Source organism: Ceratotherium simum, chromosome 6 (genome assembly GCF_057802395.1).
Source record: "Ceratotherium simum simum isolate JZ-2026a chromosome 6, ASM5780239v1, whole genome shotgun sequence".
Lineage (NCBI taxonomy): Eukaryota > Metazoa > Chordata > Mammalia > Perissodactyla > Rhinocerotidae > Ceratotherium > Ceratotherium simum.
Window position 1 is genome coordinate 16607596 of NC_141905.1, and position 17349 is coordinate 16624944.

The following is a 17349-nucleotide window of genomic DNA, read 5'->3' on the forward strand; positions in this document are numbered from 1 at the left end:
AAATTATAAAATACCAGGAATAAAAAATCATCACAGAGGAATGAGAAGACAAATGAAAGCAGTGTTTTCAACACTATGAGCAAAGGAGCACTACGTTCAAAATTTTGAAAGAAAATAATTTTCGACTTGCAATTCTGTGTCTGGTTAAACCTAACCATCAGACAGTGAGGTTTGAGAGTAAGGATATATTCAGACATGTAAGGGCAAAGAATATTTACCTCCCATATGCCCTTTTTAGGAAACTATTAGATGATGTGCTCCAATACAATATGGTAAAAAACTATGAAAGAGGAAGGTAGGAGATTCATTTGACAGTGGGTCTAGGTCAAGAGAAAGCCGTGAAGGGGATTCCTAGGATGATAGCTGTTAGAGCAGACCCAGAGAGCAACCAGCTAGATGGAGCAGAAAACAGCTCTCTAGAGTAGAGCGATTTGGTGAATAAGGGAATTGGATAGAATGCTTGACTTAATGGAGCAATTGCAATAAATGTGAAAGACTTAAAAAAGGAAGACATAACATGTAGAAAAGGACTTTTGGAAACTCTTGGAAAAATAAAGGCAATAGAAGAAAGGAAGTATCAAGTATATTATTTATATCTGCAATGAACCATATTTACGTATGTTATAAATACTATATTTAATTAAAAACTATATATAGAAAGTATAGCAGAAGGGAGATAGGAGTATTAATAAAACAGAAAATCCTCATTGCTTATAGCAGGCTAAACTTCATAAATCAACAAATAGTATATTATTAAGAGATGATAGTAGTAACTCTAAGAAAAAATAGTTACAAGATTTTAGAGGCTGAGGAGGAAGGAAAAAGAGGAGCTATGGGTGTTTTACCTTGACTCTAATTTGTTTTAACTGTGTATATGTATTGCTTTGATAATTTTAAAAATTCAGTTATGTAGTAGCATATTGAAAAGATGATATTTTTAACCATCTTAATTGTATCAATTGTTTTTTACTTTTAACAAACTTAGCTAAAGAATGTACATGGATTTCTCAGTAGAGTTCTGTAGTTAAGATTCTAAATTCTGGAGTCAAATGACTTAGATTTAGATTTCATCTTGACTTTTTCTAGCTCTTTGGGGGTAGTTTAACCTCTTTAAATCCCAGTCTCCTAAACTATAAAATGGGGCTAATAACAACACATATCTCGTAGGGTTATTGTAAGATTAAATGAGATGATCTGTGCAAAGCATATTAAAGTACCTGGCATGTAGCAATTTCTCAATAAATGTTATGTTGAAATCATTATATTATATATAATGTATAATATACATATATTACATGTAATATATTACTTTTTATACTTAATTGAATTTGTTTACTAAAAACATTTAAGAAATTCTATAAATATTTTTATATAAAGTATCAGTTACTTAAGTTAATTGTATCATTCTTTAAAGCATCTATTGTGGAAATCTGTTGTTCACAAAATCCTTGAATTGCTACATTGAAAATGAAGGCTACAACTTACATGAGAATACAGACTTTGGAGTTAGAACAACCTGGGTCTACATTCCGACTGCACTATTTTCTGCTCATAAATTTGGAGAAGTTTCTTTCTTATAATCAGCTTTATTGAGGTGTAATTTACAGACAGAATTCACGACTTTTATGGTTACAGTTTGAGTTTTGGCAAAAGTACACAGTACTGTAAGTACCACCACAGTCATGATAGAGAATATTTCCATTGGTTGGGTGAGTGTCTTAACTCTCCAAAGCTCAGTTTCCTCACTTGTAAAATGGGGATAAGACCTAACAACCCGAGGTGGCTTTAACATAGGAGCTAATATATAAAGTGCCTGGCATAGAGAAGACATTGCTAGTGTTCTTATCCTACTCATCGTTTTTTCTTCTTTCTTCTTTTGTTAGCTTCTGAAAGTTCTGCTGAAGATAGTGAGCAAGAGGATGAGACAAGTCCTCAAGACATAGATAATAATGGCAAGGAAGAATCTAAGATTGATCATTTGACCCACACCAGAAATGATCTTATTTCAAAAGAGGAACAGAACAGTTCATCTTTGCCAGAAGAAAACAGAGTCCACGCAGATTTGGTAGTATCTAAACCGGTGTCAAGATCTCCAGAAAGATTAAGAAAAGATACAGAAGGATTATCCGAAGATACTGATTATGAAGAAGATGAAGTTACAAAAAAGAGAAAGGATGTCAAGAAGGACACCACAGATAAATCTTCAAAGCCACAAGTAAAACGTGGTAAAAGAAGGTATTGCAATACAGAGGAATGTTTAAAAACTGGATCCCCTAGCAAAAAGGAAGAGAAGGCCAAAAACAAAGAATCACTTTGCATAGAAAACAGTAGCAACAGCTCTTCAGATGAAGATGAAGAAGAAAAATCAACAGCAAAGATGACACCAACTAAGAAATACAACGGTTTGGAAGAAAAAAGAAAATCTCTACGGACAACTGGTTTCTATTCAGGATTTTCAGAAGTGGCAGAAAAAAGGATAAAACTTTTAAATAACTCTGATGAAAGACTTCAGAACAGCAGAGCTAAAGATCGAAAAGATGTCTGGTCAAGTATTCAGGGACAGTGGCCTAAAAAAACACTGAAGGAGCTTTTTTCAGACTCTGATACTGAGGCTGCAGCTTCCCCACCCCATCCTGCCCCAGAGGAGGGGCCGGCAGAGACATCATTGCAGACTGTGGCCGAGGAGGAGAGCTGTTCACCCAGCGCTGAGCTAGAAACACCGCTGCTGGCCAGTGCCAATAGTAAGCCAACTGAGGAAAAACCAGTGGAAGTCACTGACAAAAAAGCGGAATTTCCAAGTAGTGGCAGTAATTCAGTGCTAAATACCCCTCCTACTACACCTGAATCACCTTCTTTAGTCACTGTAACGGAAGCTAGTCGGCAGCAGTCTTCTGTAACAGTATCAGAAACACTGGGTCCAAACCAAGAAGAGGTCCGAAGTATCAAGAGTGAAACTGATAGCACAATTGAGGTGGATAGTGTTGCAGGGGAGCTCCAAGACCTGCAGTCTGAAGGAAACAGCTCGCCAGCAGGCTTTGATGCCAGTGTGAGCTCCAGCAGTAGTAATCAACCAGAACCAGAACATCCTGAAAAAGGTGAGGAGCAGAAAGTATATGTCCTTTAATTTTAGGATTTCCCCTCTTACGGTTTCAATGGTTTCACAGTATCTCTTGTTATAACATGAAGTGTTTAAGTGAAGTACTTGTGTGAAAATGGTAAAAATGGAAATTTGAATAATGAATAGTGGAATGCATTTAAAAGCTTGAGAAGGATTTAATGTCCTTTGCTTGAGCTGTCCATGAGGACATTTTATAGTGGAACACATGCTAGAAATTGCACCCAGGCCCAAATCCAAACCTATTTGAAAATTCATTATACACCGGTTGACTATATGGCATGAGCAGCTTAAATATATTTCTGTAACATTGTTTTTGCAATTGTAATGTGCAGTTTCTCACAAACATTTTGATTTATTGACAGACCCCTCCACCCTTAACCAAATACTGTATGTAGGGGTTTGGAGCAACCAACTGTCCAGGCACTGCTTTCCTCAGACAACCGTGTCAAACTGATTTTCAAGCCTGACTAACTTGTGTGAGTTTGTAAAGGAATTTGCTGCTTTCCTAGATGCATAGCTTCCAAATTGAAGGACCAATGTGTGTGTTAATAATCTATAGTAATACTTTTTTGATTTTCCGTGAAGTTATTAAAAGTGGAAATTCAAATTAGTACTTTCCAAAAGTGTTAGTGCCTTTTGATAGTGCCCTAGCTATACTTCCGTCATCATTTTTCTTAGAAACCACTTCATTCAAGTGTCTTTAAATCAGTATACTCTAGCCTGACACTTGGCTTTAAAACACACTTGTCCATTGTAAAGATAGAGCACTAGGCTGTGTATTTTATATAACACACCAGGTTTGAATATGCTAGCTGTAGGTTTTGGGCTAAGCTTAAAGAGATATGATCTGGATCAGATTAGTTAATTCCAAGTTTTTCTCACACAAATCTTTTTTTTATTTTTCCAGCTTTATTGAGATATTATTGACATAATATTGTCACACAAATCTTGACGTAAAACGTTTTTCTTTTTTTAAATATTAAGTAAAGAGTATAGTTGCAATTAAGTGGGGATGGTCTTTGTTTTTTTCACATTTACACATACAGCTACTGTGATTATGTTTGTGTGCCGTACTATCTCATGGAACTGAATTATCCAGGCATAAATAGAGTAATCGTCACAATTAAAGAAGCTTTTATCACAGATGATTAGAGACGCTTTCAACAATAATATGATAAAGTTTTAATAATTATAATTTTTTGTGTGTGTGTGTGAGGAAGATCAGCCCTGAGCTAACATTAGTGCTAATCCTCCTCATTTTGCTGAGGAAGACCAGCTCTGAGCTAACATCTATTGCCAATCCTCCTCCTTTTTTTTTTCCCGCAAAGCCCCAGTAGATAGTTGTATGTCATAGTTGCACATCCTTCTAGTTGCTGTATGTGGGATGCAGCCTCAGCATGGCCGGAGAAGCGGTGCGTTGGTGCGCGCCCAGGATCTGAACCTGGGCTGCCAGTAGCAGAGCGCACACACTTAACCGCTAAGCCCCGGGGCTGGCCTGATAATTATAATTCTTAATAGACTGTATCCTTACTGTGTTCCTCATATCTTATGAAAGATTAAAATATTTTTTTTAAAAAGAGGTATGGTAGCTTCTCTTCTGATAGACTAAGTCAGCATTGCCCTTTTGAATCTTAATCTTGACTAGGTTAAAAGGAAGCAACTTGAGGACTACTCCAAAATGTAGGGTAACAGTAACTATCTGCTTTATCACATCAAAGCATGTAATATTTTTTAGAGTTTATCTCTCTTTACAAATAAATTGTTAAGCACCTATTTCATATGGCCTCATTTAAATAATTTGTTTATTGATATTGGAAAATTCACATTATACTAAAAGTAAAAATGTAAGTTTTACAATTTAGATTTAGGATTTTCCTCCAATTTAGCCTACATTAAGCTTTTTATTTCTTGTAGCTGAAAGTTTCAGAATTAAACTTTCTTAGAGACCTGGCAATTATTTTTAAGATTCTGTGCTTCAGTATAGTCAGTATCTAAATCACTTTCTTTATGTTTCAAATAACATTAGGAAAAGTTATCAATAAGGTATAATCCATTAAAAAAGAAAACTAGGAAGTTGTAAACAAAACAGTTGATAGCCTGTTCCATTTTGATCAAGGAAGCCATGTCTTATATACTCAAGGTTGATTTTACCATTGGTAACAGGACCAAGAAACATTTTTTATAGCAAACATGGCATAATTTTATCATTATATAAATTATATCATGTCATTATAGTATCTGACATTGGAACTGAATAGAGATGGGACTTTATTAATCTCTAGAAAAAGAGCTTACTGTATGGTCTGGGAGGCAATACCTATAATTAGAGAGATGAGAAACATACCAGATACTGAGGACCAGATTAGGAGTACAGAAAAATGTATAGAAACTACAGTTTAGAGTAGTAATTAATCAGTGAAGCCTGGGTATCATAGAAGGTCTTAGTGAAGATGCAGGATTTGGGCTAGTCCTTGAAGAAAAGGGAGACATTTATAATGTTTTGGGGTAGTTTCCTACCAAGAAGATGAAATGTTTCTTAGAAGTACTATGCTGAATTTGTAAATGGTGTATGTGTTAACCAGTGCCCTGGGAGCAAAAGTTATTGTGGAAATAAATTTGTAATATGACTAAATGTGAATTACTACTAAAATTTATCCCATTAATATCATATCATTTAAAATTATATTAGTATCATTATAAGATATATCATTAATATTTTAACCTTTTTAACTAAATCTTAATATTTTGGTTTTATTGAATTTTAACAAATTTCACTTTTTATTTTCAGCATGTACCTGTTTTTGAGTTACTAGATTCATAAACTCCTAGTACTAAATTGAGAACTATTTTCAGTTTATATCTGATTTTTCTAAGATGGATCTGCATACTTTATTTGCTTTTTAGAAAACTTTTATTATGTGCAGTAATTCAGCTCATTAATGACAATCTATTTAAAAAATTGTAGTAATTTCTATGATAATTCGTAAACCTTATGTGTAGTTGCAGAATTGTTCTATGCTTCTAAAATGTCGAATTAATTTATACCTAGGGAAAGCTTGATTTTATTTTGTTACTTAATAATTTCTTTCCCATTATAGCTTGTACAGGTCAGAAAAGAGTGAAAGAAGCTCAGGGAGGAGGAAGTTCATCAAAAAAGCAGAAACGAAGCCATAAAGCAACAGTGGTAAACAACAAAAAGAAAGGAAAGGGCAGTAAGTGTGAAACCTCTAATTTTTTTTATGTAAAAATAATGGCAGATACAATTTTTTACCCACTAGGAAAAGGGTATTCAGGATGTGGGATATTTCAATATTTTGATTTTGTCTCTACTTTCAAAAAAGGCACACAGAAGTCTTCTGATCCTAGGTAAATTTTAGGATTAAGCAGTTTTGTTATTATTCAGCAGCAGTATTGATTGCTGGTAAATGATCAGGTAATCCTTTTTAAAATAACAGTCAATATAATATAAACATCAACATCTTTATGTTAGTTTTATGGTCCATAGTTCTTTCCACTTGCCATTATATGTATCACATTTTATGAAATGCTTTAATTATATATTATTTTTATTACAATGAAGTTGATTGCTTTGTAATTCTTCAAGGCAAAGTCAGCCTAGAAGACAAAAATCAGGATAGCTTTAGAGCTATAATTCCAACAACTCCAGTCTACTACCTTTATCTTTGGTAGCCCAGAGTATGTGCCCAAGAGCAGCTGTAAACAATACTTTGCTTAAGTATGCTCCAGCTAAAGACTGAACTTTAGCAATGACTCTGTTCATCAATCTACAGAGATATACTGTATTTCTCCTGAGAGCTGCACATTTTATCTCTCTTCTGTAGACAAAGTGAGAAGCAGAAAATATGTAAAGAATTTTTTTTCAGGTGCCCCACACTGACCTCCTGCTGCTCTTCCAGGAGACTCCTGCCACCTCCACTGCCTGACCTTTGCTATCGGCCGGCTTGGCTGCACTTCAGTGCAGAAAAGGGTTATGCGGCCAGCTCCCCGAGGTTCTGCTGAGCCCATATGACTTCCAGGCGGTGAATATGGCATCCCTTGGGGCCCCGGGCGGCTGTGCTCAGCAAGGCCATGAAAGCCAGCCTGAGGCAGACCACTGCATCAGAGTGGGGCCAAGCCTTGGGTGGCTTAGCTGGGAGTTGCCAGGGCTTCCAGAGCAGCAGTGGGGGGACGGGGAGGGGATTCGTTTAAGATAAGTGTAAAATAGTGGTGGAGTTTTATTCCCAAAACATCATAGTGGGAGGAGTTGCTGTGTACCTTTCCTATCTGGGGTACTTTTCAGGCTTTGAGAGCCTAACTGTACTTTTTTGGGGTTTTCTTTTTTTTGGTAGCTGTTGTTAAATGAAGAATCAATAAATATATGCCAAATTGATCATCAATTATTTGGAGTAACTGACAGGATATTTAGTGTTTATTGCACTATTATGTTTTTGTCTTTAAGACTTTACCATTTAAATGACGTTTCCTAAGAGGGCTCAACTTCAACAAGTCAATTAACATATTCATATAATTTAGAGATATAGTGGTTGATCGTATTCTCCCATTTTAATTATTGTGCTTACACCTTGGTAAATCAGAGTGAGGAAACCATTGTCTGAGAATAATTTAGTAAAGTGAATTAACTCTCATGGAATCTAAAATAATACTTTGTGTCTGAAAAGATGTAATTTATGGAAATATCAGTCCCATCACCTATTTGCATGGTAAACTGTCAAGGTGTTAAGCATTTCAATTCTAGTACTGAGGCTTTAATCAGCAAAGGCAGATGTAACATAATTATTACATAGGCTTCTGAATTCTTCATAAATTACTGAATATATTTACCAGAGTAAAACTGTTGGTTTATTTTAGTCAGCAAGCCCACGATGTAGGAGTTAGTTAAGAAGAAATTCATTGCAATGTATCAACTTCTAGAGTTTATTCCCAAAGAATTCTTTATTGAATATGATGATTATGCATCACTGTTTGTTTATGGCCAGAGGAGTAGCAAAGTATTACATGCACACAATGTGTACACAATCTAAAATATTAAAATCAGGAAGTTTCTATAATGAGTCATTTTAAAAGATGCTATATTTTATTTTACATATATTAACATAATAGAATACAAGCTGTTCAAATAATTACTCTATATTTGACAGTCTACTGGGTATAATGGAAAATCAGTTTGAGTGTTTTTTAAAAAAATATTATTGGCAATTCAGGTAAGAAGAGTTTTTTTTTGGTTTTGTTTTTGTTTTCCTTAAGGGATGCTGCTGCATTTGTACATGATGATTTTCCAGGTTTTTAGGCAGGATCTATAAAGCAAGTTGTTTACTGTAGTAATAAATTCAAATGGTTCATTTTAACGGTCCACTAAAATCTCTGACAGATTCTTTGTTACTTTTCTGTTTACTAACGCTTTTCTTTTTATTTTTCTTTTAGCAAACAGTAGTGATAGTGAAGAACTTTCTGCTGGTGAAAGTGTAACTAAGACTCAGCCAGTCAAATCAGTTTCCGCTGGAATGAAGTCTCATAGTACCAAATCTCCTGCAAGGACACAGTCTCCAGGAAAATGTGGAAAGAATGGTGATAAGGATCCTGATCTCAAGGAACCCAGTAATCGATTACCCAAAGTTTACAAATGGAGTTTTCAGATGTGTAAGTGACATATTAAATTGATAGTTAAGCAGTAGAAACTTTATCCTAGTAACTCTTGATGCTAGTAACTTTGAAAAAGACACCATAACCAGATTTAAGAGACATAATAGGGGCCGGCCCCACGGCATAGTGGTTAAGTGCGCACGCCCCACTGCTGGCAGCCTGGGTTCGGATCCTCGGCTCGCACTGATGTACCACTTGTCAGGTCATGCTGTGGCGGTGCCCCATATAAAAAAAAGTGGAGGAAGATGGGCACAGATGTTAGCCCAGGGCCAGTCTTCCTCAGCAAAAAGAGGAGCATTGGCATGGATGTTAGCTCAGGGCTGATCTTCCTCAAAAAAGAAAAAAGAGAGAGAGCGACATAATAACCAATTGCAATGTAGAGACCTTATTTAGATCTTGATTTGAATAAACACATTGCTAAAAGAAAATTTTTAAGGCATTTGAGGCAAATATCAACATTGAGTAGATATTTCTGATATGATGTCAGAAATTTGCTTTGAAATAATCTGGTGTTGGGGGTAGGGAGTGGATGAGGGTACAAATGAGACATGATTTGCCATGAAATGCTAATTCCTGAAGCTGGATGATTGACGTATTGGGCTGCATTATACTACTCTCTGTACTTTTCTATATGTGAGAAATCTTGATAATAAAAATTTTTTGAAAAAAAGAGACTATGCCACAGTTTCTCACACAGAGAAATATTCTTAGGAGATTGAAAATTCCTTTAGAATTTTTGAAAGAAGTTTAAAAGTTATACATACTCATAAAAAATCTAAAAAGGAACAAAAAGAGGACAAAAGAGAAAATTTATCCACAGTTCTGACATTCAAAAATATATACAATTTTAACATTTTGATGTCTTTCCAGTCTTATTTCTAAGTATGATTTTTAATGATATACTCTGGTGATCCTGTACATGAATGTGAAATTTTTAGCATACATGTTTAGATCATAAGGTGTTTAATTCTACACAGTCATTCAACAAATATTGTGCATATATTATTTGCTAGGCATTGTTCTAGGCTAGACAAAAAAATCTTAGGGAAACAAATATTTTATAAGCCTTATTTTTATCTGTCTTGACCTTATTCTACAACCACACTATATGTTCTCTCCTTTATAAATTAAAATTCTGTCAGAAATATATATTAATGAAAATTTTAAATTCACACCACACTATATGTTCTCTCCTTTATAAATTAAAATTCTGTCAGAAATATATATTAATGAAAATTTTAAATTCACAGCGGACCTGGAAAATATGACAAGTGCTGAACGCATCACAATTCTTCAAGAAAAACTGCAAGAAATCAGAAAACATTATCTGTCATTAAAATCTGAAGTAGCTTCCATTGATCGGAGGAGAAAGCGTTTAAAGAAGAAAGAGAGAGAAAGTAAGTGTTTTTACCTTACTTTACTTAAACATAAAGCAGTTTATGACTTTGCTGTTAGACTCACATGAGTTTTTATCTGTGTATCTTCAGGCAAGTTCTTTACTCCCTCTGCCTTATTTTCCTCATCTATAAGGTGGGAAAATTTATCTAAGAAGAAATTGTCTCAAATCAGAATGTTTGCTTTCATAGAGCTTACAATCTGCCCCCCAAAAAACTCTAGTAATATTTCAGCTAGTGGAAAACACTGTGAAGAGAATAGAGTGATGTTAAGGCAGTGATTGAATGGATTATGTTAGATTACAAGTGGTCAGGACATTTTCATCGAGACCTAAATGACTAGAGGAAGTGAGAGAAGTTAAAATCTGAGGGAAAAGAGTTGTCTTAGTCTGCTAGGGCTGCCATAACAAAGTACCACAGACTGAGTGGCTTAAACAACAGAAATGTATTTTCTTACAGTTCTGGAGGCTGAAAGTCCAAGATCAAGGTGTCAACAGGTTTAGTGTCTCTGAGGCCTCTCTCCTTGGCTTACAGATGACTGCCTTCTCGTGGTGTCCTCACATAGCCTTTCCTTTACACGGGGAGAGAGAATCTCAGGTGTGTCTTCCTCTTCTTATAAGGACACCAGTCCTGTTGGATTAGAGCCCCACACTTATGACATCACTTAACCTTAATTAGCTCCCTGAAGGCCCTATCTCCAAATATTGTCACATTGGGAGTTAGGGCTTCAACATAGAATTTTGGGGCAACACAATTTAGTTCATAAAAGGATCCTAGGCAGAGAGAATAGCAAATATTCCCTAAAATGGAGTTTCCAAATTTGTAACTATTGACATTTTGAGCCAGATAATTCTTTGCTGTGGGGGGGCTGTCTTGTGCACTGTAGGATATTTAGCAGCATCTCTGGCCTCTACCCACTGGATGCCAGCAGCACCCCACAGTTGCGACAACCAAAAATGTCACCAGACATTGCCAAATATCCCCCAGGGGAGCACAGTCACCCCATATTGCAAATAACTGCTCTAAGGTGGGAATACGCTTGGTGCCTCTCAGGAGCAGTAAGAAAACCATTGTGGATAAGAAAGTGGTAGAAATACCAGCTAAAGTTAAGCAGAAGCCAAATCATGTGGGGCCTTGTAGGCCAGGATGAGGAGCTTAAATTTTATTTTAAGTGAGATGGATAGATATTTGAAAGTTTTAAACAGGGAGATGACATGATCTATTTATGATTTTTTAAAGCTCACTGTCTGCCATGTGGAAAGCAGACCCTAGAGGGGCAATAGTAGACGCAAGGTTGATTAGGGAGTCCATTGCAGTAGATGTAGTAGTTGATAGTGACTTGGACTAGGATGGTTTCAGTAAAGATGGAGAGCAATTAATGTTGAGTTAACAGCACTTCCTGATGGATTGGGTGTGGTGGATGAAGGAAAGAGAGCCATAAGTATGACTTGTAGGTTTTTGGCTGGAACAAGTGGATACTTGATGTCAGTATTGGAAATGAAGAAGACCTAGGAAAGAAGAGATTGTAGGTTGGGGAGCACAGAAAGGATCAGTCATTCTGTTTTAGCCATGTTACTGTTTTTTAATTAATTTTTTTAATTGAGGTAACATTGGTTTATAACATTATATAAATTTCAGGTGTACATCATTATATTTCGATTTCTGTGTAGACTATATCATGTTCACCACCCAAAGTCTAATTGTCATCCATCACTGTACACATCTGCCCTTTTACCCCTTTTGCCCTCCCCCTTCTGCTCCAGTAATCACCAGTCTGTTCTTTGTATCTATGTGTTAGTTTGTTGTTTCAATCCTCCACATACGGGTGAAATCATACTGTATTTGGCTTTCTCCTTCTGACTTATTTCGATTAGCATTATGCCCTCAAGGTCCATCCATATAGCCATATTACTTTTTGAAATGCCTCCTAGGCATCCAAGTGGAGATGTCAGGTAGACAATGGGATATGTAAGTTTATAGCTCAGGGGAAAAGTCAGGACTAGAGATATAGTTTTCAAGTCACTGGTATATCTGTAGTATAATAGTTATTGCAAGTGTTTTTTTAAGTCCCAGTACTTGAGTAAATCACCTAGGAAAGAAATGTGGGTAGAAAAGAAAAGAAGGAAAGCTGGGGCAAGCCAGCTTTTAGAGGTAGGGCTGAGAAGGAGAAGATAGAACCAGCAAGGCTTGAGAAGGAGTAGCCTTGAATAAAGAAAAGCAGGAGGAGAAGGCCAAGAAAAGAGTTTGAGAAGGAGGAGAGGGGTCAGCTGTTTCAAATGCTGCTGAAAGGCCAGGGAAGTGGTCAGTGGCTTGACAATGTTGGAATCACTGGTGACCTTTTCAAGAGCATTTTCAGTGAGCTGTGGAGATAGAAGCTGGATTGAAGCTGGTTGAGGAGAGAGTGGGAGGTGAGGAAGTAGAGATGGTAACCCTAGGAAAATCTTGAGTTTTGCTATGAAGGGGAACAGAGAAATGGGACACTAGGTGTGGGGAGAGGGAGACAGTGTCATTGTAAACTTATGACATTGCCTCCCTGACCCTCTTCTTTTTCCACTATTACCATCCTCTGAAACACTTTCATTTCATTTTCTTTTCCTTTTTCTTCAGATGAATTTTCCTCCTTCCCTCTCTGCTTTCTTAATAACTCCTTCAACTCTCTCTGCCTAGGCTAGAGAGGCTTTTTAATTTGTGAAGTGGGTGAAAGTCTGTCTGGGCTGTGGAGTATTTGAAAAGAAATTAAATGTTAATATATAGAAAGTATATACAGAAGCATTCTGTCAAAGGAAAGGGGATCAGGGTTTTATGTGTTTGATATCATGTAGCCATTTTAAAATAATTAAAAATCAATTATAAGCACACTGCTATTTAAGTGCTTATACTAGAGCTCTTCACTCTTAAGTAATCTAAGCCTTCTTATAGATGTTTTCTATGTAATAAGACATCTATCTAGAAACAGCTCCTTTAAAACCATGTTTGTAGATGAGGTCACCACAGATTCTCTAAAGTAAGTGATTCTGATAAATAGATGCTTTCTCTGGGGATTTTGCATTAAAAGTCAGTTCCTAAATACTATTAAAATATCAATAGAAAAATGATTATCCTGGTTACCAAAGAAATGCAAATCAAATTAGGTACTATTCCTAGCAAAAAAAATTATAACTGAAACCAATGCTAGGAAAATATAGTGAAATTCATATCTTTATGCATTGCTGGAAACATTGGCACAGTTATCTTGGAAAACAGTTTGACTATGTGTTTGGAGAAGTAGCTAACTCCAGTTCTAAGGAATTAATAGATGCCAAGGAAACATATGTAGCCACAAAGAAGTTAGTTATAGTAATATATTTTTGTGTGTGTGAGGAAGACTAGCCCTGAGCTAACATCCGATGCCAATCCTCCCCTTTTTTCTTGAGGAAGACTGGCCCTGGGCTAACATCCGTGCCCATCTTCCTCTACTTTATATGGGACACTGCCAACAACATGGCTTAACAAGCAGCATGTCGGTGCACACCCGGGATCCAAACCTGTGAACCCTGGGCCGCCGCAGCGGAGTTACAGTAATATTTATAATAGCAGATAGAAATCATTAAATTATATTGTCAAGTGATATAGTGAATTGATAAAAAAAATAAGTAGACATTAAAATTTTTATTTATAATGCTCAAAATATTTATTACATTGTTGGTAACAGCAAAAGACTAGGAATTAAGTTACAATTCATAAATATAGTGTAATACTATTCAACTTTGAAAAGAAAAAGAGGTAGATCTATATATGTACTGATAGGCAACAATCTCCTAATATAAATTGGTAAGTGTAAAAAAAAATCGAGAGTCAGACACTTTGCTTCCACTTGTGTTTTTAAAAGTGGAGTTATAGCTACACATTTTAAATTTGTGTATCATATCTCTAGAGTCTGGAGATAAAATCCCTCTAGAACAGGGGTTGCATACATTTTCTCTAGAGACAGATAATAAATATTTTGGGCTTCATAAGCCAGGTGGTCTCTTTAGAAGTACTTGACCCTTCCATTGTAGGTATGAAATCTGCCATAGGCAAGATGTGTAAAAAGACAGGCATGACTGTGTTCCAAAAAGATTGTCTTAACAAAAATAGGTGGGCCAGATTTGGCCCAGGGGCAATAATTTGCCAGCCCCTATTCTAGAATTTGGAAGACTGTGAAGCAACTGGTAACAGTGGAGAGGGGAATTTGGAGGATTAGATGGATGGGAGGGAGATTTGCTTTTCCACTTTATATCTCAGTACTGAATGAGTTTTTTTTACCTTGTGCATATATTCCTTAAAAGTTTTTTTGAACACTAATTTATAACAGAATTTCCCTGAGGAAAATGACTAATGTGTCATTTGCTTTGTAAACCAAGTGGAGGAGAATGTAGTAGTTGAGCTATGGACCTTTTGTTCTGACTTAAAGGAGCAATTAGTCTTCCATTCTCATCATCATTTAAATTCATAAGAAACTTCAGACACGGAAAGATATAGGAATTAGAAGGAGGAAAAAGATTTGGGGGTAGATTACAGATATTTCATATGGGATTCAAAGCTCTTTTTGACATTTGTTTCATTATTACAGAAAGTCTATTTTCTATTTTATTTCCATGTCTTAATAGACTGGCACACGATTTTTGTTTTTTCCTGTTTGATCCATGCAGGAGCATTCCCTGGTCTGTCCTTTTTCACTACTTGTCCTGTAGTTTGGCACTGTCTAGCTACTTGAAATACACTAGGTTTTCCTTTCTTTGCATTATGGTATTGTGAGAATTGATTGCTCTTTTTTTGTGTGTGTGAGGAAGATCAGCCCTGAGCTAACATCCATGCTAATCCTCCTCTTTTTTGCTGAGGAAGACTGGCTCTGAGCTAACATCTATTGCCAATCCTCCTCCTTTTTTTTCCCCAAAGCCCCAGTAGATAGTTGTATGTCATAGTTGCACATCCTTCTAGTTGCTGTATGTGGGACACGGCCTCAGCATGGCTGGAGAAGCAGTGCGTCGGTGCGCGCCCGGGATCCGAACCTGGGCCGCCAGCAGTGGAGCACGCGCACTTAACCGCTAAGCCACGGGGCCGGCCCAAGAATTGATTGCTCTTGTAACTAAGTGATTTTGGAGAATACAACAAAATTTTAGAGGACTAGTGTTTTTATTTCCTTCTATTGTTGTATATACATTTTATTAAGCTATTGGTTTGGTTTCCGTTTTCCTTAGGTGCTGCTACATCCTCATCCTCTTCTTCACCTTCATCCAGTTCCATAACAGCTGCTGTTATGTTAACTTTAGCTGAACCATCAATGTCTGGCGCGTCACAAAATGGAATGTCAGTTGAGTGCAGGTGACAGCAGGACTTGCTAAAGCACTTTGCACTTAATGGCTGTTGAGGGCCACGTCTTTTTTTATACTGCACAGTGGCACAAAAAAAAAAAAATCAGACAAGCACTATTTTATATTTAAAAATTGTTTCTTGACAAGCTGACTTGGCACTTAAGTGCACTTTTTTTATGAAGAAAAAGTACAATGAACTGCTTTTCCTCAAGCAATAATTGTTTCCAACTTGTCTGGGAATTGTGTGTCTGGTAACTTGAAGGCCTTCCACTGTGGCAAATGGAGGCTTTTCACTGCCTGTAGAGATAATACAGTAAGCATAGTTATTGAGTGGGCCAGAATATGTTAAGATAACTTACTGTATATGTATTCCCTTGTATTTTGTTAAAGCTGGAACATTTGATATTTTTCCATTTATTTATGAAAAAATATGAACCTATTTTCATTTGTACAAGCTAATTGTTTTTTAAAGCAAGTCACCTTAGGGTGGCTTTAATTGTATAAGTCAAGCACATGTAATAAATTCAAAACCTGCAGTTAACAGGATATTAGACATCAATCCTGGTAACCAAATATTAAAGATTCTCTTTAAAAAAGACTGAACATGTTTACAGGTTTGAATTAGGCTAAAAGGTCTTGCAGTGGCTTTTCATGCCCCTTCAAATTGGAATGGAACTACTGTACTTTGCCATTTTTCTATAAATCAGTATTTTTTTTTTAATTTTGATATAATACATTGTGTGAAAAAAGAAAATGGCTAATAAACTGTATTAAATCTTAAACAATGTATAAAGATTGTACTTAGCCAGTTCAAAGTGTATATTTATTCATAATGAATTATAACAGTTATATTTTTGTGTTTTCTTGTAAATGTTTCTTTTTCCTTAAATACAGATAATTCATTTGTATTGCTTATTTTATTATGAGCTACTACAAGAGGATTTCAGGAACAAGTAAACTCTATTAGTATGGTTCAAGGTTGTTGATATGAACTGTCTCAAAAGGATGGTTGTTATTTTAAGTATAAATAGCTAATCGGGGTGGTAGGCCTATAAAATTAAATGCCTTGTATAAAATCCAAAATGAACGCAAATTGTTTTCACTTGTATTGACTTTATGTTGTATGATTCCAATCTCTGTTCTGTTTGGCACTTGTATTTAATTCTACACCTTTGTAAGACATTTGTATATTGCGGATGTGTTCATTGAAGCTATTTAATACCTGGCACTGTTAATACACAGTACTGTACAGACTGTTTTAATTGTAGTTCTGTGTACTTTTTTTGGATGGAGCTGGCATGTTTTATTTGTTTTCTGGCAATACAACGTGAGAATTTTGAAGCGTTTTGTTGTAGATGCTAACGTGTCAGAATCCTTTACATTCAACTTTTCTAAGAAAAGCATTTTCAGTCTTGTAGTGTGTGCTTACAGTAACTAATTTTGTTGAAAATGGTTTCAAGTTATTCAAATTTGTACAGGACTGTAAAGATTTGTTGACAGCAAAACGTTGAAGAAAAAGCTTATAGAATAAAAGCTATAAAGTATATATTAGGATCTGCAAACAATGAAGAATTATGTAATATATTGTACAAATGTAAGCAAAGGCTCTGAAATAAAATGCCATAGTTTGTGAATCTTTGATTTTGTTTGTAAAAGATTAAGTAATATTAGTTCATTTCTGTATGTAAAGTCTGACTGGAACACATATCTCCAGCATGTATTATCACAAGGGGTTAGGGTTAAGTGACATACAAAAAAGAGAATATTCCACCTATAAAAATTAAAAGTCTATTAACCAGATATAGGATTTATTAGGCATTCCTATATCTTAAATCATACACTA

The 17349-nt window shown here is 35.8% G+C and overlaps 1 protein-coding gene across 4 annotated transcripts in view; it reads left to right on the plus strand.

Annotated features, from left to right (window-relative positions):
- ARID4B (AT-rich interaction domain 4B) overlaps positions 1-17145 on the plus strand; it is a 147523-nt gene extending 130378 nt beyond the window's left edge. For 3 of the 4 annotated variants that reach the window (XM_004432383.3, XM_087431928.1, XM_014788941.2), the window contains exons 20-24: positions 1884-3095; positions 6217-6330; positions 8561-8776; positions 10030-10176; positions 15393-17145. In XM_004432383.3, the coding sequence (XP_004432440.1) occupies positions 1884-3095; positions 6217-6330; positions 8561-8776; positions 10030-10176; positions 15393-15520 (1817 nt within the window). In that variant the 3' untranslated portion in view covers positions 15521-17145. Of the gene's footprint in view, positions 1-1883; positions 3096-6216; positions 6331-7002; positions 7159-8560; positions 8777-10029; positions 10177-15392 lie in introns of those variants that run through there. The other variant, XR_015552441.1, reaches the window with a different exon arrangement.
- Positions 17146-17349: the final 204 nt, after the last annotated feature.